The sequence below is a fragment of the Opisthocomus hoazin genome, chromosome 20 (genome assembly GCF_030867145.1).
Source record: "Opisthocomus hoazin isolate bOpiHoa1 chromosome 20, bOpiHoa1.hap1, whole genome shotgun sequence".
In the NCBI taxonomy this organism is placed as follows: domain Eukaryota; kingdom Metazoa; phylum Chordata; class Aves; order Opisthocomiformes; family Opisthocomidae; genus Opisthocomus; species Opisthocomus hoazin.
Genome location: NC_134433.1, coordinates 8,104,422 through 8,130,606, shown reverse-complemented (window position 1 = coordinate 8,130,606; position 26,185 = coordinate 8,104,422). Strand labels below are relative to the sequence as shown.

The following is a 26,185-nucleotide window of genomic DNA, read 5'->3' as shown; positions in this document are numbered from 1 at the left end:
CCGGGCGGCGCAGGAAGGGGTGCTGAGCACCCCGGCTTTCGGGGCTGGGCATCCCCTAGGCAGGGAGGCTCAACGCCGGGAGCCGTGCGAGCACCCGGGTCCCCATGGCTGGGTGCCTCTGCTCACCCGTCGGGCACCGTGGAGCTCATCCCCAGCTCCACCACCCCCAGGCACCACACGGAGCTGCCAGCGCAGGATCCGGCTCAGCCACGGCCGCCGTCCCTGCACGGTGCTCGCAGCATCCCTCCCCTGCAAGGGTGGGAACGCTCTGGTTAACGCTTATTTTTTTTTACCCCCTTTTTTTCCTCTTTTCTTTAATAAATGAAGAGGCAGTCACCTGAAGTCAGAGCTTCCGCGCCTGCCTGCCGCGAGACTGCGGCGTGGAAACTTGTCTGGAGCTGGAAGCCGCGCTGCTGGAGCTCCGCAGGCAGCGCGATCCCCCCGGCAGCCGCCGTGACATGGAAGTGTTTATCCCGGGGGAGACGAGATGCAGCTTCTGAAGGGCACTTGGTTCTGATCCATCTCTCTTTGCACTAGACAGAAGCCTACTGTAATTTTACTGTATTATATCTGGGTGCGCGCCGAGGCCAGGCTTAAGGAAATCAAGGCGGCAGCAGAATGCAACGCCCTGGCTGGGGGGAGAAAGCTAAATTCCTGCGGCGGACACGTCCCCCCCGCTGGAGCCCCTGGTTTTGCTCTTTGCCGCTTTTATAAGCGGGACTAAACCACGACAGGCACTGGATTATCTGGGGAAGCGGAGCCGAGGCGGCGATGCGGGTGGATGTGGTGGTGCCGGCGTGTACGTGAGCAGCTTTTCCAGCAGGTGCCCTGGGTTTTGTCAGTAAAATAAAACAGGGGAGGAGGTGTCCGGTGGCGGGAGCTGCTTCTGCCCGGTACTACCCAGCTGGAAGGAGGGGGGAAAATATAGGGTTTGGGGGAGCTGGCAGACAAGGGCTGCCAGCACGGCGGGGATGCGGGCACAAGCGGTCGGGTATCCCTGGCTGTGCCGGAGGCTGCTTGCCCCCAGCTCTGCTGCTTTCAGACTCTTGTGAAAAGATATCGGCTTGAAAAGTAGCAAACAAAGGGAATTTGTGGGTGCGGGGAGAGACGTGGAGTGGTTATGGGGCAGCAGTTGGACCGGGTGACAGGGCTGGCAGTGCAGATGTGGCCTCGGTGGGTGCTTGTTGGCAGCGGGTGCGTCAGCAGGGCGGCACCTGGAGGACCCCAAAACCCAAAGCCCAGAGCCCCCCACCCGCCCTGGGAGGGCTGCGCTGCAGCGGCACACGCACGTGGGCAGGGATTTAGGGGCTTTTTGGGGTGTTTGGACATTTGAGGGTATTTCCGGGCATTTTGCGAGCGCCCTGGCCCGCAGTTATCTGCCGTAGCGCTGGCATCAGTGCTGTCCCTGCAGCTCGCCGGCTAACGAAGCATCGTCAGTGAAGCGATAAACCGTCCCGGCACGAGTTGCGTGGCTTTGCCCCGCGCCGGCTCAGGATGGAGGGGATGCGACGGTGGGAGCCGGAGGCCAGCGCTGACTTAGGCGTGAGGGATGAGGGTTTAGCCAGGCAGCACGATGGGTGGGTAAAGCCATTGTGCCATGAGTGAGTCGCCTGCGCCGAGCAGAAACCTCCACCGCTGCGGCAAAAAACCCCAGAGCCGGTTATCCGGCGAGCGCCGGGCTGTGCTGCGGTGCTCCCGTGCCCGAGATGGCTTCGGTCGCATCCGCCGATGCTGGTACCGGTGCTTGCTTAAGCGATTAGAAAGAAACCGCAAGTCAAAATTCAAGCCTGGTCCCTACCCCTGGCTTTCGCCCCGCTGTGGTTTGTGTGGTTTCCAGGGCTTTTTTGCTCAAGCGACTGCAGCTCGCCGGGCACCTCGCTGCTAACAGGTGCCTGCCGAAAAAGGGACCTCAGAAGTCGCTGAGATGGAGGGGAGCAGAGAAATACCTTCCGAGTTGTGCTCCTTCCTTCCTGCTGAGATAACCCTTAGCATGGGTCCTGCTCCAAAGCGATGTCCCCGGCAGGGACACGGGGGACAGTCCCCTCACTTGGAGGGGAGACACTGTCCCGGCGCTAGCAAAGGACATGGTTTGTCCCTCTGGCTTCCATCTGGATGGCTCCTGATGGATTCTAAAGTGTGTTTAATGATAGCCAGGGCTAATTGCTTAAATGTCCTCCAGGGCCGGTGAAATTTTTAAAAATCCCCTTTAAATATGCTCTCCCGGAGTAAAAAGCAATTAGAAATAAAATCACTGTCGTCTCATCGTTACGTGTGGGTCGTTCCATCCACGTGCTGGGCGCGATGTCGCATCCCCCTCCGCTGGATGGGCTGCGGGTGCCCGTCCTGCTCCTTGGCGGAGGTGGCTGGACATGGCGCCTGGTGTCCCATGGCTCATCGAGCATTTTGCATGGCCGAGAAGCTCAAATGCCACCTGCAGAAGTCCTTTTGGTGCCTCGTAGCCTGTTTGCCCCTCACCCAGCAGTGCCTTCCCCTGCTCTCATGCACCCCCAGGCTGCCATTCCTCTCCTTGGGGGGGAAATGGCTGATCTGGAGACCCACCTCTGATCTCTCTCTCTCCCTTTCATAGAATATTTCAATATCTATATTCAATAGATTTTTTTTTTTTTTTTTTTTTAATATTTTGCTGGAATTGGAGTTGGCTCACTTGGGCTTCCCGTGGTCTCACCGGCATCGCTGAAGCAGCACAACGGGCAGAATTTTCCTGGAAAAACGAAGAAGTGGATAATTTCCAGCCACGCTTGTGTGGAGCTGCAGGCAGGACTGGTGCGATGGGCCTTTTTTTGCTGCTTTTTTTTTTTTCCCTGCTTCTTTTTTTGCCCCCAACGTGCTGAATGGCCAAAGCTCTCATTAGTTGGAATTCCTGTTTGGCTCCCTGAAGTGGGAGCCAGCCCACGCGGTCGGAGGCTTTATAAACATCCCGGCCGGCGCGGGGGGGATTTCCGTGGTGACGCTGCCGTGTCCGTAGGGCGAGGGGAGGAACGCTGGTAGCGTCTGCTTGGGGCTGTCCGTGCTGCTCCCCTGCTTTTCACTCCTCCCTTGCTGCCGTCAGACCCCGACACGCTCCGTGCCGGTGGCGTTGCCTTGGTGCTGCGGCGGAGCCGGTGTCCCCTGGCTTGTCACCCTTGGGTGGGGTTGGTGGTTTAAGGGCTGAGCTGGATGACGCGGCCGTTGCACCCTCTCGGCGCTCATGGGTTTGGGTCGGGGCACCGGGCGTCAGATGCTTTGCTCTGCGATGGCTTTGGGTGGTCTGGTGTCCTCGTTAAAGGAGATGCTTCGTGCGGTGAAAATCACCGGGGTGACATTTTTAAGACACAGTAGAGCTGCAGGAAAAAAATAAATAAATTACTCAATTCAGTTGAAAACCTGTATTGGTAGAAAGCAATATACGAAGAAGCAGATGCAGGCTGTCCTCGGTCCCCCCTGGGCATTTGGCTGTTCCCATCTCATGGTGTCTCTGCGCTGGGTTTGGCCTTGGGTAATTCCCAAAAAAAGATTTATTGCCTCTTTTTTCTGATGGCAAGGGTGGCCCAAAGGAGCGGTGGGCACAGGGAGAGCTGGCAACAAGTCCAGTCCCACTTTGTGAGTCCTGGGCGAGCGCGTGGTTCCCTGTAGGCAACTGGAGCTGGGGGTTTGTGCTAAGTGAGGCTTTCGTACGCAGCAACGTGAACGCGGTGGGGAGGATGCCGTGGAGCTCCGGCTGCCAGCTCTGCCGCGGCAGCGTGGGAGCACCAGCTCGGCTTAATAAATGAGATTCTGTGGCTTCTGGTTGTGGCGCGGGGCTGGAAATTGCTGTAGGGCTTGAAAAGGTGAGCAAGAAGGAGGGGGGACAAGTCAACACCGGGAGCTTACGGCACCCGGCTTTGCCAGGAACCGAGCCCCAGCCCGGCAGGCAACGCCAGGGCTGCGCCGTGCGAGCTGCCGGCGCGCAGAAACTCCACTCGGTTTCTGCTAATCCAACCTGTTTATAATTTAAGGGCTATAATAACACAGATTGCTGCTTGGAAATTTCCTCGGGGGGCTGTCGTTGGCTTGGTTTTTTGGTTTTTGGTTTGTTTTTTTACTGCTTTGTTTGCTCCGAAGACTTCGGCAATGGTGAGGCAGCGCGCCAGGCTGGAGGGTGTTTATTTTGGGGAGCGATGCTGCCCCGCGGCAGCGGTCGGGGGGACGGAGAGGGGATGGATGGAGAGGGGCGATGCTGCCCCGCGGCAGCGGTCGGGGGGACGGAGAGGGGATGGATGGAGAGGGGCGATGCTGCCCCGCGGCAGCGGTCGGGGGGACGGAGAGGGGATGGATGGAGAGGGGCGATGCTGCCCCGCGGCAGAGGTCGGGGGCACGGAGAGGGGATGGATGGAGAGGGGCGATGCTGCCCCGCGGCAGAGGTCGGGGGCACGGAGAGGGGATGGATGGAGAGGGGCGATGCTGCCCCGCGGCAGCGGTCGGGGGCACGGAGAGGGGATGGGTGCTGCTGCTGCGGGCGCGGGGCTGGGGGGACGCTGCCATTTCTGCAGGGGCTCGGGAGCCTCCCCGCACGCCTGGTTTTTCCTTTGCTGCAGCCCAGGTGATTCACGAGCGAAACTCCCCCGGGCCAAATTTATAATCTTTCCTGGGATTGTAAAGGGAGGTGAGGAAGGAGGTGTCGTAAGAGCCGAGCAGGCGATGGCTTGTGCGGGCTGCCTGCCTGTGTCCTGCTCCGGCTGTGGCATGGCACCCCTGTCCCCACTCTCCTCGTCGCATCCCAAGACTCATTGAGGGGGGAGAAATAATTAAATAATAATAAAATTAAAGAATAAAATAAAATTTTGGGGGGAGTTTAATATTAAAAAATTAAAACCAATCTGCAGACATTTGCTGTGGCCCCGTGACAGCGGTGTGACCGTCCCTGAGTCACCCTGTGCCCCCGGGGATGGGACTCGGGGCACGGAGGTGGGATGGGGCTGGGGCTGGAGCTGAGCCCCCGCTGCGGGCCGGGAGGGGGAAGTGAACCCCTTGGTGGGTGCCCTGGGATGGGATTTCAGCAGGATGGGTGCGTGGTGCCCCAGGAAGGGGGTTAGGATGCTCTGCACCCATCCTGCCTACCCTGCTCCCTGCCACCGGCCCTAGCTGCTCTAAGAGTGGTTTACCCCAGTTTCCCTGGAGATTACCTTCTCTTTGGTTAGACAAACAATTTCAAGCCGTATGTCTTAATTTGATTTGAATAAGCCTAGCACTTGCCGTGAAGTTTTTTCCCTCCCTTTTATTCCTCCTTTTTCTAAATCCGCTGTCACTGCTTTTCGTGACCATAAATGATTAAAAGCTTTACAGGAATATTGTCCCCCCCAGCCCTTAAAGTCCTGTTGTATCACTGGGGTCATATTTTTATTATGGTTTTTTTTTTCTTGTTGAGTGATTCTCCCTTCTCCTGATTAAATGATCAGCCAGGTGAAAGGGATTATTTTTGTCCTGGTCTCCTGCCCTTTCCCCATCTGGGGCCGGATCCAGCTCGTGGCTTTGCTTGCTGCAGCCGAGGAAGGAGCATCTCTTCCCCGTAAGCAGCACTGCCCGTGCGAGGCCACGGCCGAGCAGGTTGGTGCAGCTTGAGCTCTGCAAGGGGCTGCGACCAGCCCCGCCGAGGCAGGGACCGGCTCTCCACGACGCTGCTGGAAGGCAACAAGAGCAGCCACGTCGCGGTAGTCATATTTCATAAGAATTAGGGCACTCAGAAATCCATACGGACATCAGAATAAGGCTTTTTTCTAAGTGAGTGCTTGTGTGGCAGTTAAGAAGGGAGCGATGCTCCCTGGACCGAGTCCTTCCTGGCGGCAGCCCCCGGGCGATGGCTGGTCCCCAGCCCGGTGTCCTGCGGCTGGAGAGCGGCTCAGGGTCGGCATCGGCACCGCCATCGCCTTGCTGCTCCCTGCCAGCTGCAGCAAGGCACCTCTTCTGAGCACAGCCTCGGTGAAAAGAAGGAATCGTGAGTTCCCGGCGCCCGCAGGGCTGTGCGCAGGGAGCTGCCGGGGCGCTGGCGCGTGTGGTGGTCCCTCCTCTGTCCATCCGTCCGTCCATGTCTGCACAGACTGCGGGCTGGAGCAACGTGGACCAGTTCTTGGCCTTGCAGCAGCCCTGCGTGTTGGTACGGCAGGGGGTGCCTGGCAGTGCCCTGTCCCCAGCGTGGGGACGTGAGGGGGCTGCGCCGAAGGGTGCTGCCCCAGGCTGCAGGACCCTGTGTTTGGTTTCCTGCTGGATTTTCCAAGCTGGCACTCGGTTTTGGGGTTTTATTCCCCCCAAGATCGTCCTGAGGAGGAAGAATTGTCTGTCAGCTTCGTTAAGAAGTGCCAGCTGGGTGCTGGAGGATTTTGCTGGGTGGCTGTTGGCGTGGCACAGCAGAAGTGCCGGCACGGTGAGGCTGTGCAGGGCCAAGGGCGCGTTCGTCAGCCCCCTGCCCTGTGCGTGCTCAGGCGCCCGCAGAGATGCTGGCGTGGGGGGACTTGTTATTTTGGGCCAAAATCCGCCATTTCCCCACGTGCATGAGGCAGCATGGCCCTGCTTTGCAAGCAAATTCCTTCTGCTTGTATATGGGTGTGAACCGAGGTGGGAAAGTGAATTTGGGGTGTTGCTGTTGACTTTTAACCCCTGTTTCTGGCAGGGCCGAGCAGCCGCAGTTATCAGCTGAGCTGCAAATCGAGTTACGCGCTGGCAGCTTCATTCATATTCCCCGGCTCCTGCCCGTCTCGCCTCGTCAGAGATTCTCCGGTCTCTTTTAGCCGCTTGCGGCATCGAGCGCGTGATTTACGATCCGGTTCGAGTGGCTCCCAAGCGTCGCTGGCTAATTTGCCACCCTTTCCTTGCAGGATTAAAGCCGGGCGGCGCGACGCTGCCCTGCGGACGGAGGGGCAATAGCTGGGAGGGGCCGTGCTGGGGGGTGATGCCGTATCAGGTGTGGGTGCCCCGGCGTGGGAGTGGGGTGATTTATGCAGGGCGAGCCCCTGCCTCACTTTCCCCTGCAGCGTTGGCATCGCCGTGGGTCGTGGTGAGACGTGCACCAGGACGCAGAGACCTGGCGCAGTTGCTGCACATTTGGCCGGGCCCCAGCATTTCTCCCCCTTTTTTCCCCATTTTGCAGTGAGGGATGCAGCTCCCGGGGCTGAGCCCCTCCTTGGGTGTGGGGTCCCTGCACACCGCCTGGTCCTGCTCCCACCAGCGTGGTCTCCAGGAGCTGCGGGGTGGGGGGATTTGGTGACGGAGCCCCTCGCCATCAGCTGCCTCTCTCCCTCAGGGTGAAGGCAGAGCACCCTGTGGCTTTGGCCCATTTCGGGGATGCCTTTGGGTGCCAGGCCCTCCTCTTGCGCAGTGTATGGGGAGGGAGGCACAGGGACACCCAGCACGGTGTCCTCGTGGGGACATGTGCGTCACCTCCTGCTCTCTGCTGCCCGCAGAGCTCAGGCATGGGAATGTGGAGGTGGCATCTCCCCGGGGGTGAGTCCCGAGGGCGGAGGTGACCTGACCACTGCTGGGACACACAGAATCAGCTCCAGGCTTTGGTTACAGCTCGGCAGCGTCCACAATTATCTGCCTTCAGCAGAGGAGACGTGGGGAACATGGGGCTGAGGCTGGCCCCGACCTCTGTCCGTGCCTCAGTTTCCCCTGTGTGATTGGGCCGTAGCCCATGGCACATGCCGGTGCTGGGGCTGCCCTGGCCGCGCTCAGCGCCAGCTCTCCGTTAGCAACAGTGATACATACCTCTTTTTTTTTTTCTGCTTCCAGGTGAATATGGCCCTGGCAGGGAAGCCTTCAGACGGGACTCTCGGCACCTCCAGACCTGACCAGTGGAATATGGTTTTTCCCCAGAAAGACGAAATCATCACCAGCTTAGTGTCTGCCTTAGACTCCATGGTAAGAGGCCACTGGCGTCCCCGTCCCCTCCCTCCTTTGGGGCTGAAGCAGGGGGCTGTCGAGCTCGTCCCGCTCCCCTCTACTGCTGGAAAGCCCAGGGAGCTGCCAGAGCTGGGAAATAAAAATTCTCTGCCACCCTGACAGCTGTAAGGATCATAAAGTCAGCCCAAGTTAAGCTCAGATGTGTATTGTTTTCCCATTAATATTTATGTTGGTATCAGCTGAATGTAGGGTGGTTGGTTGGGGTTTTTTTCTTGATGTTTTACCAATGTTACCGTGAGCTTTTACACAACAGGAGAACAATGGCTTTTATCTCCGAGAACAAAGAAAATAACTTTCATATCTTTTGACGTAGAATTCCCGGTGGAAACCTTGCCTAAGTCAGCCGTGCTTACATAAACAAGATAACTGTCTGGATTAAGTCTCGTGGACCGGAGCTAATCTTATTTTTAACTGTGAATGTGATCAAGAAGGGAAAGCGGGTGTGTAGTAACAAATATCTAATGCAATGCGACGTGCCAGATAGCCCTCCCTTTTTAAAGCCAAGTCATATTTAATGTATTTATCTCGGATGTGTCTTCTGCTCTATGCAGGTAGGGGTTTTTTTCACTAACACTAATTTGCTCCTTTTTAACCATCACCGCCCCACTAAGGAGCAGGTTCTCTGGAGCTGACGCACCCCAAGCAGCTTTGATTTATATACATGCCATCCCGTACAGCAAATCGTGTTATCGCAGTTTGGCTTCTTAATGAACATACATTATTCCGCAGTCCTCGTTACGTGCTGACACCAGGGCCAGGAGGCCAGGCTGCTCCTGAAATTCTGCCTTTATCCCAGCGCTTCACCCGGGCCGGGCTGTGCACCCTCTGAAGCCTGGCTGCCCGCGCACGTGATCAATAAACCAGGGGCCGCGTGCGCGTCGCCAAGTGAGCTTAGGGTTTGGCTTTGGTCCGCCTCCAAATCTCACATCCTCTAGATTTTATATTTATTTTGTGAGCGTTGGGCTTTTTAAGCAAAAGGCCTCCATTGACTGCTGGGCTTTGGAAAGGAGGTTTCTTAAAAATGTCTGTTTTGGGGGATATGATTCAATACCTCCTTCCTGAAGAAGGTGAGCAGGAGGTGAAAGGACCCAGCGTAGAGACGGGTTGAAGCCCATGCAAAGCAAACTCGCTGTAAATGCATGCGGGGAGCTGACGGTAGCCTGGGGGGGGGAGGTTGGTCCACGGGCGGCTGCTTTGCTGCTCCCTGCCCGGGTGCCAGCGTCCTCCGGCCCCTCCGCAGTGCCGGGGGCAGGCGACGTGTCTGACCGGGCCTGCCGACGGGAAGATCCCCCCGCTGTTACCCATGGAAATGGTGACCTGGGGATAGCGTCTTCATAGCGTCGGCGCTGTAGCTATGGGAATATGACTCAGGCTGCCGGCACTGTGTAACTATTCTAATATTAAAAAAATAATAATAAAAAAGCATATACGTGTGTATTATGTAGAGCAGGAAGCGCACATTACATAAAATGGATTAATGGAGGAAGTCTTTTCCTTCTCTTTAATGTTTTGCATAACTGTACGAGAAGAATCGTTTGACTAATCCAGACTTTGACCATATTAGTGCTCTGCAGCTGAAATAAGATTCCCGTGCTCCTTATTTCATTAGAGCTGGTGAAAAAATACAAATTATTGTTGGTTTGGGGTTTTTTGTTTGTTTGTTTTGTGGTGTTTTTTTTTTACAGGGATGTTTTCTCTTGAAGAAATACTGTGAAATGTGTACTTTTAGAATGGGAAACAGTGAAGCGAAATGATGGGTAAATAGTTCTTGTTTTCCAGCAAAGCATAGCTCAGCCGGGCACCTTTCTGGAGCTGTGAAGTCGCCAAAGTGTTTAGGGGATGCCATAAAACCCATGAGGTTCTGACCCAAACCAGAACATTGCTTTAGTTGGGGGAATCTTTTGATGGCAAGAAAAAAGTCCCGCTGGAAAATGGCCGGGGTGTCCAAGCGGGGATGCTCCCGGGCCGCTCTGACCCGGTGCCTCCCCGCAGTGCTCGGCGCTCGCCAAGCTGAACGCGGAGGTGGCCTGCATCGCCGTCCACGAGGAGAGCGCCTTCGTCGTGGGCACCGAGAAGGGACGCGTCTTCCTCAGCGCCCGCAAGGAGCTGCAAGCCGACTTCCAGAAGTTTTGCAGTGAGTATCCCTGCCGGCACGGTTTTCCCCTGCGCCCAGCTTGGTTGTACCTGCTGGGACCCTCGCTGTGCACGGCAGGGGTGTGGTTTGGAGGGCACCGTGGCGTGGTCCATCCGTGGGGCTGAGCCGGGCTTAAAGGGATGGAGAAGCGGGTAGGAACTGTGGCTGGGGACCGTAGAAATGCTGCTAAATATCTGCAGGGCGGGTGTCAGGAGGATGGGGCCAGACTCTGTTCAGTGGTGCCCAGCGACAGGACAAGGGGCAATGGGCACAAACTGAAGCAGAGGAAGTTCCAGCTGAAGATGAGGAAGAACTTCTTCCCTCTGAGGGTGATGGAGCCCTGGCCCAGACTGCCCAGGGAGGCTGTGGAGTCTCCTTCTCTGGAGATATTCCAGACCCGCCTGGACAAGGTCCTGTGCAGCCTGCTCTGGGTGACCCTGCTTGGGCAGGGGGTTGGACTGGGTGACCCACAGAGGTCCCTTCCAACCCCCACCATTCTGTGAGTCTGTGATTCTGGGTGCAGCCAGAGCCTCTCCGTTCCGCACACCCCGGCTCTTCTCTCCAAGAGCATCCCAGGGGTGGCACAGGGCTGGGTGGCTGCGCTGCTTCCCCGGCGCTGTTGGCCTGCGGCACCGCTCCCAGGGCGCTGGAGTGGCGTTGGAGGACTTAGCAGACATAGTTTGTCCTAGTGATCCCTCAGGAGCAGAGACGCTTTCTTGGGCCAAGGCTTTTTTCCTGGTTTTGGAAAAACAGGGATGGATTTGGGAGCTGGGAGTGTTGGTTGTAGAGTGGCTTGGTTTTTTTGAGGGGCTAATGGTGGTGGAAGGATGCTTTGAGCAGGAGCTGTGTTCCCCCCGGTCTCAGATCAGAGTCACCAGGTGTCGCAGGGATGTGTGGGTTGGCAGCAGCCTTGCACGTGGTGAGGCTGGCACCCAGCCCTCTGTGCCGGCTCCCCAGAAACAGCCTGGGAGCTGAGGGCAAGGTGGGAGCTGTGCTGTGAATGGGGATGTGCATTTCTTGGATGGCATCATCCTCGGAGCACCAACCACTTCTTTCCCCACTCCGTGCGGGCGCTGGGATGGGAGCTGGCTTTGGTGGTGCTGGAGGGGCCCCCAAAGCTGGATCTGCTGGCACACGCAGCCCACAGCGGGATGTCCCTGGAGAGAAGTGACCGGGCTGTGTGCGCACACGCGTGGTGTTGACGGAAACCATATTGGTGCTTAATCCGTTGGAGAGATTGCTCAGGAAGGGTTCGCTCTAGTGAAAACATCAGCGCTGTAAAGCTGCCAGGGCCGCTGTCTGCTCCGGTTATTGGCCGCACGCGTGCGGGGTGAGCGGACACGGCCTTGCAGGAGCGGCTGGCTGCCAAGGCTGCGCTCTGCCCGCCCGTCCTGCCCGCCGCGGGCAGCTGCCTGCCACCGCGCCGGGCGGGAGAGCTGCCGCTAGTTATCCTCCGCCTTGGCGCGCTGTGTTTCGCAGGACGGGAGGCATTTTGGGGACATTCCCTGCTTTCTCGGGTGCCTCTGCCTCCAGAGAGACAGGGCGGTCCCCGAGCGGTGAGCGGCAGCGGGGTGGCCCACGGGAGGGAGCTCCCTCATATATGGAATCCCAGCCGTGTCTCCCTAGAGCTGACAGTATTAATGACCATCTGCAAATCTCACTTTTAGAAATATATATATATATATACACATATATCCTGGCTGGTGACCTACCGCTGTGCTGGGGCAAGGCACCCGATGTTAGATCCCGATTCCCCTCTCCTTTGGTTTCATTTACACCTTTGTCAACATGAAATGGTCACGTCTGGTTGAAAGCACAAAATCTTCACGATGGATTTCGGGCGAAGCGGCTGATGCTGGAGACAGGGTGAAACGTGATAACTCCGTCTTGAATTATAAATGGCCCAGGCTCAACTCTGCTCCATAAAGCTCTTACAACTGGCACGCAGTGGAAAGCATCCCTGGAAGTGCCTCTGATTTATGTTCTAGCTGCCCCCTTAGAAAGGATCTGAAATAATCTAAAGCGGACATCGCTGGGAGATGCAAGAAGCCTCTTATCTCTCTGGGCGCGCAGACCTCGCTGAACACCCTCCTTTATCTGAACCTCTGGCTCAGCCTCTCCTGGCGCATGGCGGGAACTCGACAGTGATCAGGATTAATGTCAACAGAAGAGAGTTAGCGCCCAGCCAGGAGGGAGAGTCCGTCGTAGGAGGGCATGGATGCAGATGCCTTTCACCACCTTGGTGAAACACCTCAAAAAAGTTTTCCAGGGCCTGTTCTGCCACGCCGTGGGAGGGATGCGGAGCTTCCCAGGGGTTGCGTGGTGCTGGGTGGCTTGTCCCCTTTCTTATGTCTCGCTCTGTAGGTACCCAGGGTGGCTCTCGCCCCCATCCCAGTGATGTCCCAGTCACGGGCTGTTTCCACAGACTCCTCCTTGAGCACCCAGGCAGCACCAGGGCCGATCACTGGCAGGAGCCTGTCGAGGATGATGAAGGAATTAGTCCTTCGCCACCGAAAATCCCTTGTGAATCGCTTTGGATAGAACGGCAATAATGCACTTGTAGTGTTAAATTTTCTGTGCGTTTAGAGATGCAAGGAAGTCGTTGCCGAAGATATGCTTTATTTGAGGTTTAATGGGGGAAATTAGCAGGAAATAGCTGGTATTACCAAGCTACGTGACGCTGAAGGGTAAAAAAGCCTCCAAGAAAGGCGGATTTTCTTTTCCTGAGAGATTGAGGGCTAAGCAGATTGAAACCAGAGAAAAGAAATGCGCTGCCCAATTAATCACAACAGTTTCAGTGCAGCTGAGTGGGTAAAACTAGGGAAGGGGGGGGCACGTATGGGATGAGCATGTCCCCGGCTGACGGGGACCAACCCTGCTCCCGGCTGCGCTGCTGGCTCCGCTGCCCGTGCCGGCACCTTTCCCTGCACGCCGGGGGCTGCTGGGGGCCATGGCCCCAGCCGAGCTGGGGGGCTGGGGTGGGTCAGACACGCGGGGCACCCACCTGCCCGGCCAGAGGACTTTGCTGATGGTGTGGGGGTGGCAGGAGGCTGGCCCCCACGGGACCCCTGTCTTGTGTGGGGTTTGGTGGGCAGGGATGTGCTCAGCCCTGGCTGGTGGGTGTAACTCGGCCGGTGGGTTCGATCACTTCGCAGCTGCCGCAAAGCGCGCACGGCATCACCTGTGAACCCTCTCCTCACCACAGCGTCTCCCGTTTTCTCCTCTCCCCCCCGCAGGAGTCCAGCAGAGGAAGGAGCAGGACGCGGGGGCGCAGAAGAAGGCAAAGGAGTGCGGGCGAAGTGTGCTCAGGGTCTCCCCGGACCAGGGATCAGACGTGTACCTCCTCAGGAAGATGGTAGAGGAAGTGTTTGATGTGCTTTATAGTAAGAACCTTCACGCTTCCATTTGGGGATTTGGATTGCCCCCGGGGCTCGCTGAGCTGCCAGATGCGGCTTTCGGCCCCAGCCCGGCTCCCCGGTGAGGGAGCAGGCGCCTGGCAGGGGCAGCGTGGTGGGACGTGCTCCTGCATAGGGTTAGCGCTGCGTTGAGATGGGATCCGGCCGCTCCTTCTTCCCTTTCCAGTGCCCCAAACTGGGCGAAAAAAATCCCCATGCTGGGGAGAGCGTCCCTCTGCCCCCCAGGCCAGAGGAAGCCTCTGCCATGCCCTGAGTGTGATTTTTCGAGCACAATTTTACCCCTGACGCCGCGCCTACAGCACCTCTTTCACAAGCGCTATGCCAGGGCTCTCAGCCCTTTCCCTGGCAAGTCTATTTAAAAGGAAAAAAGATGATTTTTCTAGCAGGCGGCCCTGCAGCCCCGGCTCGGAGAGACAAGCTGGTGCCGTTCCAGCACATGCATCATCCCCGGCAATAAAGCTTCTGCAATTAAAATGCAGATGACCATATGGCTGTTGATATGTAACCCAGTAGGTTGCAGAGCTCCCTCCGGGCCCAATCTGTGGAGGCTCGAGCGGCGGCAGCGCCTGCTTCTCGCTCGGGAGGTCCCCGCTGGAGCCCCCACGGAGCGGCTGGCGGTGGTGGCCGTGCTCCCGGCTCGTCCCCCGGAAGCATCGCCGGGGCTGTGCTGGCCCCAGTAGAAAAAGCGAGGTTGGGTTGGGAAGACGGGGCAGCGAGCCCCAGTATTCCTCCGCGCTGCTCAGCGGGTTGCGTTCGCTCAGTGCGATGCTTCGGGGGAGTTCAGGCCGTGTGGCTGGACTGGCTGTGGAACCAGGTGTTGTGCTTTGCTGGGTGCAGCTCTCGTCCCCGTTTGGGATTTGGGGTGAGCTGCCGAGCCCTGCCGGCGCTGTGCGGGTCTCCCTGAGCCCGGAGCGCAGGCGTTGCCCCCGTTTGTGTGCTGGGTTTGGGAACAGGCTGTTCCACGCGATGGGAGGGGGATGGCGGGTGCTCCCACCGACCGCCCCGGGCTTGTGCGCAGGATTTGCTGCTGGCTGTCGCTCGGCGCTCGCCTCGCCAGCGCCTGCCGCGGGCTGCACAGACAGAAAGGGGAGATGGCAGCCCTTCCCCAAGGGAAGGACAGTCGCTGAGGTTTTCTGAAACCACTTAAAGGACTTGGAGGCGATATTCCCGTTACCGGGGGTAACCAAATCCTCTCGCTGCCTCCAAAAGGCTGGGCCCAAGCGGGAAGGAAGGGGCAATGCAGAACAGGATGGGGAGGGCATTTTGGCACTGGTTGGGTCCCTGCTCTGAGCTGTAGGTCTCGTTGTCCTGCTGCCAGGAGAGCGCCAGGCTTTACGGGCCTCTTGGGAGCGTGGGAATTACTCGTATATGACTGACCATAAATATATAATTGCATAAAAACGCTTGACCAGGGTGCATCTGCGTGAGGGTGTAGAGACCACGTGGCCCATCCATTGGGATGAGTTTGGCAATGCTCTTTACCTTGTTATGTGCTGACAAGCTGGCCGGGTCCCCAGCCCAGGGTGGCCAGCATCGCTATGGTCTACGGTGGTGGCAGGAGGAGACTGGGCATCCCTGGGCTGGTGGTTTTGACCTGGCATTGGGCATAGTTCTGGCATTGGTCATAATTCTGGCATTGGGTGTAATTCTTCCTTTGCTGCTGGTTCAGTGGGATCAGCTGTTTCCATCCCTGAGCTGCTGGACAGGGATACCCATGGGGCTGGTGCTCCCCTCCCAGCACGCCAACTGGCAAGAGCCTCCTGGTTGAGTGGGGAGAAATACCGCAGGTGACAGCGGGTGCCCCGGGGTGATTGTGTTTCCAACACCAAGAGGACTGTCAGAAATTAACAATATGGTTTGGGGGTTTTTTTTTTCTCTTTTCAGTCGCCTCCCATCAACAGGGAAAACCAAAAAATCTTAGAAAATGCTTGGTCAAAAAGATCATGTACTCCCTCCAGAGCCGGGTAATCTCCACACCAACAGGATGACTGATTACCGCCAGCTTCTATTAAACAGGCATTAATGATGATTATTGTCTCTTTAGCTAAACAGCGAGCCTCTGCACGGCAGCGCGAGGCTTGGTGAAGGTCACTTTGACAGTAACGCGTTCCCCATAAAAATACGTTCGGGGAGTTGCTGAGTGTCGGGTTGATAAGGAGCTGCCATGGGCATCGGGAGCTTCTCCCCGTCACGGAGAGAGGAGATGGAGGGAGGTGGAAAGCTGCCTGGGCTGGTGCATCGAGGCAGGGAAACCATCAGTACCCTCTGGGCTTGCAGAGTGTACTCGCGGTGTTGTGATTCAAAGGTTCGTTTTGAAACTTCTGTTACTGCCTTAATTAAAACATTATCCATCCCGCCTATAAGGAACTTTGATGGCTCGTGCAAGTCGCACGTCGTTAGTTGTCACGCGTTGCTTCAAAGAACATGTTGAAGAAATCACTTTTAATAAGGACTTGCTGATGGTGCCACAAGATTTCCAGGGTTTCCATAAGATCTTCTGATGTTTGTTTTTTTTTTAAAGAAGAGAGGAAAAAAGAAAATATTTTAAAGAAAATCAACAGTATAAAATCCCACAGCTATTTAAAGGTCCCATGATCTCCTCTGCCTGCCCCTCAGCCCGGAGACGAAGGCGCAGACACCTTGCCATGCAGCCAGATGTTCTGCATCTGGACGCTGCTTTGCCAGACAGGTCGCATTCCTGCACGGCTGTTTCTTCTGCTTCATGCTTTCAGCACCAGGTTTATTGCTTGCAGTGACTTGGGTTGGTTTCCAAAGTAATTTTTCCTTCAGAGAGCAGCTCGAGGGTTCGGTCATTCCTTGAAACCCTTTGGAAGGGGCTGATTTTCCGACAGCGTCTTGTCTGGGGAGCACCGTGAGCATCCCGGGTTTGGGCACAGGGGCTCTTTAGCGGCTTTAGAAAATCGCTATAGCTGCGATGCTTGCTGGTCATCTGCGCTGCCAGGGAAGAGGAAGCAGTTTGCTCCCAACTCCGTGGGGAGATTGTCGTGCCAGAGGCACGGCGGGGACGTGGAGGGACTCTGTGCCCATCGTCAAGGGGAGCGGCTGAGATTGCTGGGCTGCGGGAGGTGACCGTGCACTCACATGTCCTGATGTTCATGCTGCCTGCGCGTGGTGGGATGGAGGGAGACTGTTGGGGTTTGGAAAACCAACTGAAAATAAGGTTCCCAGAATATCTCAGTAAACATGAGATAAAAATCAACGCGAGCCCTTCAGCCTCCTTTGTCAGCTCTCGGCTCCCTCCCAGCTTGCTGGCGGCCGCGTCCCTTGTTGGCACGCATCCGGGCGCTCCCAAGGGGTGGGCTTGTGCCAAGTGACCCCAACTGAGGATTTTACTGTGCAACCTGAAAGATGAGACATCTGCTTCTTGGCTTTTGTGAGCTTTTTATTAATTAGTGCTTTTAGAAACGGCTTGGAGGGCCTTGCGTGCTAAGTGCAGCGGTAGGAAAAGGATTTCTTCTCGTAATGTTTCCGTTGTGATCTCTTGCTCTTGTATTTACTCCTCCAGCCCGGCTTGGCCGTGGTTGGGGGCACAGGGGTGTCTGTTGGTGTGTAACTCTGCCCCCTCCCCAGGTGAAGCCGTGGGGAAGAGCAGCGTGGTCCCTTTGCCGTACGAGAGGCTCCTGAAAGAGCCGGGCTCGCTGGCGGTGGCTGGCTTGCCCGAGGGGATCAGCTTTAAGAAACCCATGGAGTACGACGTGAAGTCCCTGATGGCCATCCTAGAGCACAGCCACAGCATCCGCTTCAGGCTCAAAAGGTAATTCTGGAGATCCCCAAGGGGTGGGAGGGCAGCGAGCCCTCGGGATGGCGGCTCCTGTAATGCCGGCGGATGGCAGGGATTTCATGCAGAGCAGGCAGGAGGGTCCCTCCCACGTCCAAGCTTCTCCCCTAGAGCCAGAAACCTGGGTCCAGCCGTGCCAAACCCAGCCTTGAACACCAGTTTATCGATGGCAGGTGGCTCGAGACCGTTTCGGACTCGTTCCTATAATAAGCATGTGTAAACGTGCACATTAACCGCATCACTTTACATGTCTCCGCCAGAATTTCCGCTGTGGTAAGCTAAGTGCTTTTCTGTCTCCAGAGGAATTTCCAGTGTAGATGCTGCAAGCTTCTTCCTAGGCTGAAATGAGGTTTTTAACACCAGACGAGGAGGGAGGCAGGGGACTGTGGTGGGGAAAACTCCCCATTTTGGCCATGTTTTCGCAAGGGGCTCGGCGGTTTTGGGTGCGTTTCCTCTGCATTTGCCTGGCTGGCAGCACCTCAGATCCACTCAGAGAAATGCTGAGCGCTACCAAATACCTCCTCTGAAGGCTCGGCACTTCTGGAAAATCAGGCTGAGACAGCTAAAAGTAGGACACGCAGAATTCGAGCCGTCTGTGAGCTCGTGGCCGCCTGTCTCCTGTGAAGCACGTGGGCTCCCTCGATCTGGAGCTCACCCCTGGGCTGACTGAGGTCCCCCTTGGACGTGCCGTGGGTCCTGCGGGCTGCGGCAGGCGACGGAGTCAAGTGGTGATGGGCACACAAATTGTCTGGCTCCTTAAACACGCCGGGCTGTGGAGCTAGGCAGCTTTTCCCTAGCTAATACCGACATTGGGAACTACCCTAAGACCAACCTGTTCCACCTAAAGAAGACAGAAGCAGTGTGGTGCCTGCAGAAGCTGGAGGAGGTTGGGTGATGGCTGTAATTTCTGAAACAAGGAGCCTGGCAGCCGGCAGCGCAGCCCGTCCCACCCTCCCGGGCACGGCTCTCATTCGCCCTCCACGTCCTTGCTTAGCACTGCCACAGACCCAGAGAAACCAAGTTTTTCCTCCTCTTCTCCCTCCCTTCCCCTCAGGCCAGCAGACGAGCCCAGCCGAGAGCCGAACCCCAGCATCGAGCTGACTTGTACCTCCCTCGCCTCCAAGGGCGGCCGGGACTGCGGTGCCAACGGCCCCATGGCCAAGCAGGACGCCCCGGCCGCCCTCGCCGTCACCAACTTCCTCTACGGCGTCTCGCTGCCAGCCCAGCTCGCCGCCGACCTGAAGCAAGAGGTGTCCTCGGGGCCGAGCGCGGGCGGCGAGGGGCTGCCCCGGCCGGCGGGAGAGCCGAAGGTGCCTTCCCCGCAGGAGTACGGCGACTGCTGTGGTAATGGCCTGGAGCTGGCTCCTGGGCGAGGGGCCACCACAATGCCCACCCCCCGGTGCTGGCAGGGGACGGGCCCGGGTCTTTTGGTGGTATTTGGGTGAAAATCAGTGCAAAGCTCGGCCTGTGTGGAGACGAGCGGAGCCCCCCGCCATGCCGCGCCGCCCCAGCCCTGCCCGATGACAGGGCGAGCCTCCATGTTGGCTCTGTGACACCGGGTGCTGGAGGGCACAGAGGGGCAGCAGGGGGGGCGGTGGGAGCTCGGTCTGGCCAGGGCCCCGCCGGGTTGTCACGGGCCAGGCTGCGTGGAGGAGAGCCAGCAGGGTCGGGTGGACGTCACCGGCGGGGGACAGCACCCAGGGACTGGTTCGGGTGCCTGGAGCGTCGGTCAGGCTCTCATCAGCCCTTTCTCCCTGTCTCCCCTCTTGTCCAGGACAGAAATCATCGGTCTCCGGAGGTCCCCTTATCCAGAATGTGCACTCATCCAAGCGCATCCTCTTCTCCATCGTCCACGACAAGACAGGTCCGTGTCCCGCTCTGGCGTTGGCGGCGGCTGGCAGCCACCCCTTAGGGAGGGGATTCCCCGGCCCCGTCCCTCCCCAGCGGTCTCCCGGCCGTCTCCATGCTCTCCAGGGACCCGGCAGCACTGGAGATACTGCAGCGGGGGATTTTTTCCCTTTACTTGCTGCAACATCTCAGCATCGTAGCCGAGACCTTCACCCCTGCTCGCGTCCCGTCTCCACGACGCTCGGTCCTCAGGCGCTGCTGGCCGGCTGGGAAATCCCATGCCTGCTTCGTGCGCAGGGAACCGAGGCACGGCTTCGGGTGAGGCCGTTTGCCTGAGCTGCAGAGAGCGAATACCCGCCGAAAGCTTGGCGTTCCTGCAAAATCACTGCAACCCACTAACCCCAGCATGATTCCGCAGCAGTGCCCGGGGGGATCGGCACTGGGGAGGAGACTTTGCCGTTTTCCCCACCTCCACCCCTCCCAAGGGAAATTCAACCTAAATGCTGGCGTGTTTCCGTCAAAACCCTTGCCTGCGTGCATTAAAAAAATAAAAGAAAAAAAATCTGGGTGGGAGAGTTGGAAAAGAGGAGGAGATGAAAAAGCTCCTCTGTGAAATGGCTGTGCCTTTCAGAGGTTCGTTTCAGGTTGAGTTTGCTCTGTCCCGGAGGGTCTTTCATTTCAGGTTGAGAAGTTTTATGGGGTCATTTCTTAGGAATCTGCTTTGCACATGCATGGCTGCAGAGAAGGTGGCTTGGGGCTGGGGCTGGGGCAGCCCGGACTTTGTCTGCCAGCCTGGCAGAATCCGCTCAGGAAGAGGGAAATCGTGATTTTTAAAGAAGCAAAGTCTTGTTCCTGCTTCCCAGCGCTTCACGCGAGGAAAGTGCATCTGCTGTGCATGAACCATATGGAAGTTCCTTATTTCTTATATTTTGTTTTGATAGATAAGTGGGACAGTTTTATAAAAGAAACTGAAGATATCAACACCCTTAGGGAGTGCGTGCAAATTCTGTTTAACAGCAGATATGGTGAGTAGGAGTTAATATCCCATTATGCATCTGCAGCGCTTGTGGTTTGCATATCATTATGTAGCAATCATTTTTGTTCCCTAACACAGCAGCAGAAGCCATATGCTGGAGCTCCCTTCTCTTCCTCACACATTTAGCCCAGCAGCTCCCAGTCTCTGGGTGTCTGCTGAAGGTTATGTCAATATTTCCATTTGGAGTTCCCCCCTCCACCGTCGAGGAATTCGTAACTGGGCTGTAAACCAGCGCCGGTTTGACGCGTGGCATGCCGGGTCGGAGCGCCCGGGCACAGCCGGCGCTGGCGAGCGAGAGGGAGCAGTGACGTGCAGCCGTTTGACATTAACGTGGCAGGGGAGAAAAGAACGTTGTCCTGATTGCAGCTGCTTTTTCCACCTGCACGGTTTATGGACGTCGTTGGCGCGTCCCTTGCCACGGGCAGTGCTTTTGGGTTCATTCCTGGGCGTTTGGGCAGCTGTGAGCTCGGGAAATTGCTTGGGAATGGGCTGACAGGCTGGAGGTCGTCGCTTGTACCATCCTCATCAGGCTGTGTAATTCACCAGTTATAGATGGGCTATAAATACGTGCTGTGTAACTCCGGAGTTATATATGGGCTATAGATGAGCTCTGTAATTTATAATCTATATATGTGCTATGCAGCTCGGAGTTATACAGCTCGGCGTCCTGCTGCGGTCACGGGGAGGTTGGGGACAGCGCATGGGCCAGCTCGCCCCTGGCTTGAGCAACGCTGGGCGTGTTTGGGGGTTTTGGAGGACACGGTTAGCTGTGCTTGCTGCTGCGTTGTCTCCCTGTTGTCCCATGCCCCATGGGCGAGCTGCTCCCAGGGCTCACCTTCTGGGACAAGCAAAGGAAAAGAGGGCAAGAGGCACTCGCTGTGCTTGAGTTCAAGCCTTTACACCTTTATTTTATCATCATGTGTAAAAGGAAAAGCGAGTGTTTAAGTGAAAACCATGCGCTCACCTTTCAGCTGAAGCCTTGGGCTTAGACCACATGGTCCCCGTCCCCTACCGGAAGATTGCCTGCGACCCCGAGGCGGTGGAAATCATCGGCATCCCGGACAAAATACCCTTCAAAAGACCTTGCACCTACGGCGTCCCCAAACTCAAGCGGATACTGGAGGAGAGGCACCACATCCATTTTGTCATCAAAAGGTGGGTGGTAGGGAAGGCAGGGGGACTGCATGGCCTCGGGGGGGCTTGGGGATTTAAGCTGTTTCCTCCATGCTCAGAGGGTTCGTTTGACACCCAAAATTCATTTTGCCCTTTTTTATGGAAAAGAGCTAAACAGCTCCTTTTTCCCCCCCCAAACCTCCGTTCTCCATCCTCTCTCCCTTTGTGCGAGGATGTGGCAGGGCTGGCCACCGAGCCCCGTCACCCTCTTGTGAGTCCGTGCAGGCGTTGCTGGTGCCACCCCAAGCACTTCGGGTGGTAACGGGACCCTCCGATCACGGCACAGCTCTCTCCAGTGGCGTTTGGCGGGTGGGAGTGCCTCCGGGTGGGAGGAGGAGCGCCCATATTCACGCCGCATGGGTATTCCCCTCCACCTTGTTTTGTGGTGATCGCTTATGGATGTCCTGTATCTATGATGATGAGGATGTATCGCCTGTGGGCAGGGCGTTGTGTCTTCATGTCTGCTGGAGTAGGAGGAGCAAACGCTTTCCTGGTTATCTCTGCACCATGCAACCCGTCTTTGTTTCTCCATCAGGAAAATCTGCTTTATAATATATTTATTTATTCGGTCCCTGCCTGTGCAGCACTTGGGTTGTTCCCCTGCTAAAGGTGTGAAACTAGGGCACAGAAAAACCCCAGCTAGGGCTCCCAGGGGGGCTAAAATGACCAATATCAACCGGACTCAGGCATCTTAAAAGGAATTTGCCTTCCAGATGTCAACCAGTGGAGGAGCTGCTTTGTCCTGTGTGGCTCAGGCTGCGCTGGGTCGGGCCCTGGGACGTGCCGCTGAACACACTTTGCTGCCATGAGCAAAGTCAGGTGGCACCAAATTTGATACTCAGGAGACAGGTGACATCTGGTTGGTGGTCTACATCATGTAGTGAAGGTCCAGCAACAGTTACTTTGGTCCCATCATCTCTTTTGGTAAAGCCAGCCTGTAGCAGCCTCATTCAATAAGTTAATTAAATGAAGAGAATGACTTATAAGCAGATTTAAAGGTGCTTTAGTTAAAAAGCATATGCTGCAAGATGGCTTGGTTGCACAACAGGCTAAAAGGCTTTTTTTTTTTTAGCTGAAAAATTCATTCCCTTTGTTTAGGGAATGAGTAAAATTAATATTTTGACTTGGTTTAATGCTGTTCATTAATAAAACCTGAAATTCAGTCATTAGAAGTACCTATTTCTAATCCCTTTTTTTCCTTTCCTCCTAGGATGTTTGACGAGAGAATTTTTACAGGTACGTTCTTCATGTCCTTTGATTTATTGCCCACAAAATTGAAAGATTATCTAGAGAAGCAGAGTTGAAATAATGTCACCTGTAAGCAGCAAAAGTGCAGGACACGTGCGATTAAGCTCAGTGGGTGCCCTACACCCCGGCATGCTGAGATTGCCTTTGCCTGGCATCAGTGCAAGCATTGTGCACCCCTGAAATGGTGTTCTGAAGGCTGAGGTCAGAATTCCGTGGTGTGTGAGGCTGGGCTGGCTCCATGCGCCGGGCTGAGCTGCAGCTCCAGGCAGCACACAGCGTGTTTCTGTGCTTTCAGGAGGAAGAAAAATCACTGCTGGGTTCCTCACCGGTAAATTATTCTCTTTTTTTGCCTGGGAAGTGGTTGTATCATCCAGTCGCTGAGTGGTTTTAAAACAACCAAAATCAATTTTTTCAGTGACAAAACCCTGGAGAGGGGTTTTCTGAAGCTTTTTTTGCCCCACTTTTTTACTCCTTTTGGTCTGAGCTGGAGAAGCCAGACTAAGTGCTGCTTGGCAAATAAAAGGAGACGGGCACTGGTGTGGTCCGATCCGACCCTCGCTCCAGCAGCTGCCCCCGTCCCACCACCCTGATACTCGCCTGAAATACGGCACCCGAATTTGTCACCTCCCAGCCCTGCTCCTGGATCGCCTGGGCTCGGCTCACAAGTAAGGACACGTTTTGGGGTTGTTTTTTTTCCCCAAGCCGCCAACCCCGCACGCTGGCGTCTTTCCAGACACCGGCTTCTCCTCTAACATCTCCGCCGGCCAAATTAACCCCTGTGACCCCACAACAGCCACGGCCCCAAGGGTGCTGCCAGGGACAGTGACGCTGGAGCCACCCAAAGGGGACCTCCAGCAGAGCCTGGAGGTGGTCCCACCTCCATAGGGGCATTTCTCTGTCTCCAGTCCCATTACTGAATTTTTTTCTCAAGAAAAGGATTTTTTTTAAGCTCTCACCCGCCCCCAAGGGATGGAGCACTGAACTGTGTCTTGGCCTGGTTGGATTTTCCTTGCAAATCCATCGTGGTTGTGCGGTGTCTGGAGGGAGGCATTGCATACGTCTGTCCATCAACTCAGGAGCTGCTGGTGGAAAGCACCGTGCGACGAGCTCGGGGGTTACATGGCAGGGTGCTGCGGCTGGGAATTCGCAGGCGAGGAAGCAAACCCAGCAGGACTGGGTGGATTGCAGTTCCCCCTCCCCTGCCTGGACCCTGCAGGGCTACCAGAAGCAAAACACATTAAACCTGGCTTTTTCTGATTCACGTCAGCACATCTGACTGTGCAAAAAAAAAAAAAAGCATCTGCTGAGTCAGGAGGTGCCATTTTTGCAAAGACACTATTTTCCGAGCGGAGCTGTATTTTAAATTGCCGACTGCGAGGTATCCCAAAGCTTCCCCACACAGTTTTGCTCACCCTTTAATTAAAATACCCACCACTGCTGGGAAACCTATTTTTGCTACTCCCCTGGGTAGCAGCTTCAGGCAGGCTTCGCTGCTGCAAGAAGAAGATTTGGTCCACAGAAAGCACAAATTAAAAGGAGCCTTTTGGGCTGTCAGTGGATAAATAGTGTCTTTAAGGTTCTATATTGCTGCTGGTCCCGTTGCCAGAGCCCTGCCCTGCCTGGCAGGCTGGAGCCGCAAGGAAAAAGGCATCGTGTTCCCACGGACAGGATGTGTTTTGGGAGGGTGGGGATGTCGCGATGGCACTTTGAGACCAGCAAAGGGCCTTTGGCAGCAGCCATTTAACAAAACACCTACATGGTTTCTGCAGCCTTGCAGTGTAATTTCATTCCCTCCTTCCCCCAGCGCTAATCCTTCAGCTCTTCACTCACCTTCCCTGCCCAGTTTTCATTTCCTACTCTGCCTTCAGATCACTCTTTTCATCTCCAAGGTCATTGTTGAGGCTTCATTTCAGCTCCTTTGAGGTTGCTGAGGAACCGGGAAGGGAGAGAAGAGGTTTTTCTTGGTGACAGGACGCTTTTGTCCCCCTCTGTGTCGCTGCAGCAGAGATTTCTCCTGCTGCATGCAGGGCTCGGAGCTGCAGGACGTGGCTCCCTGTGGCACTGCTGCTCTGGGCTTTGCCGAGCTCCCGTCCCCTCCCTTGGAACAGGGCTCTCCCCGCTCCGGGGCTTGCCTGGTCCACGGCCCCGGCCGTGCCTGTGTTTCCTGACCCCGGTCCCCAACTCTCGGCACCCTGTCCTCCCAGCCAGCCCTTGCTGGAGATGCTCCATCCCTGGCAGGGCTGCTGAGCACACACTTAGTTACGCAGGGGTTTAAGCAAAAGGTTTTGCTATTATTTTAATGTGTAAACCTGATTAAATCTGTAGCCTTTTATTTGCAAGGAGGTGATGCTTGATAACCTGTCCCTAACCCCGACCTCAGCTCTGGGACTGGAGGGGGGGAAAAACGGAGGGGGAAAAGCTGCATCACTGGCATTTCTAGTGGCTAATTCTGATTTTACTTTTCCTTCCAAACCCACCCCGTGCACCCCACACCAGGAAGCAAATTTACCAAAGATCCAACCAAGCTGGAGCCCTGCAGCCCCCCCGGGGAGATCTCCCCCGAGCCGCACCGCGGGGCCGTGCTGGACCTGGCGGGGACCTCACAGGCCAACAGCAGGTGAGTGGCACTCCTGCTCCCCGGCCACCGCAAAGTGACCTCCCTCGCAGAGCTGTCCTGGGGACGTCAGCGTGCCCAGCGGGTTGTTGCTGTGCTGCTGTAAGGGCGTTGCTTTCCTGCCGCCCTAAAAACCCGCTGCGATGGGTACAGCCGGTCAGCACAAGAGGAGACTGAGCACCCCCATCCTTTAGCGAGCCAAAATAGCAAAGTTTGGAATCACTGATTTTGCACAAAGCTGATGAAATCGGGGCTGTGCCCAGGCAGGCTGGGATTATCTGCAGGAGTGATCTGCAGTGGCAAAGCACAGCCTGAGGATTCGCCCTCAGCCAAGCATCGTAACACAACATCCTGCTAATTAAGCGTTGCTTGTTTATAAAGCTCACAGGGAGACTAATAGCGGATTAAGAGGTGTTTTAATAAAGGTGGGGTTACAGAGTTCAGCAGGGCAGGAGGCTTTTTAGGAGAGTTCTTGTTTCTGGTACAACCGTGCCGCGAGCTAGACTGGTCTGTAACGTGCTGGCAGGGCCTGTGGAGCGTGTGGAGCTGCTTTCCAGCCCGTGCTGGGAGATCCGGTAGGCATTTTCCTCCGTGTAGCCCTGGTTCCCTTCATTTTTGCTTGAGCTGGTCAGAAGCAAGGTTTAGCCCCAACATTTAGCTTTAAAATCACTTGAAATAAGAGAAGCAGGGCAGCAGTTCGTGGCAGTATGATGGTATAACTGGTGCAGGGAAAGGAGCCTTTTCCCAGCCTTGCCCCGCGCAGACGGCTCAGTCGCGGATGGAGCAGCAAAATGAGCTTTGCTGGGATGCCCGTCCACACAGCCACGCTGGAGGCTGCTGCTGCAGGGAGGCTTGGAGCAGGGGTGTGCGAGTGGGTGCTCCTCAGCCTCGTCAGCACGACGTCTCACCACCCGGCGCTGACACCTCCAGCAGCCGGGGCTGCGGACCGTGGGGTCGGTAACTCCCGCAAGGCAAGGTGGGGAGA

General features: G+C 56.3%; 1 protein-coding gene across 4 annotated transcripts in view; it reads left to right on the top strand.

The window, feature by feature from the left end:
• Nucleotides 1–767: 767 nt before the first annotated feature.
• The window catches only part of GTF2IRD1 (GTF2I repeat domain containing 1), a 52,062-nt gene continuing 26,644 nt past the window's right edge, over nt 768–26,185 (top strand). For all 4 annotated transcript variants that reach the window (XM_075440017.1, XM_075440018.1, XM_075440019.1 and 1 more), the window contains exons 1-11: nt 768–823; nt 7,762–7,890; nt 9,925–10,066; nt 13,303–13,449; nt 17,074–17,257; nt 18,336–18,625; nt 19,056–19,145; nt 20,071–20,154; nt 21,137–21,320; nt 22,549–22,574; nt 25,083–25,203. In XM_075440017.1, coding sequence (XP_075296132.1) covers nt 782–823; nt 7,762–7,890; nt 9,925–10,066; nt 13,303–13,449; nt 17,074–17,257; nt 18,336–18,625; nt 19,056–19,145; nt 20,071–20,154; nt 21,137–21,320; nt 22,549–22,574; nt 25,083–25,203 — 1,439 coding nt within the window. In that variant the 5' untranslated portion in view covers nt 768–781. The remainder of the gene's footprint in view (nt 824–7,761; nt 7,891–9,924; nt 10,067–13,302; nt 13,450–17,073; nt 17,258–18,335; nt 18,626–19,055; nt 19,146–20,070; nt 20,155–21,136; nt 21,321–22,548; nt 22,575–25,082; nt 25,204–26,185) is intronic.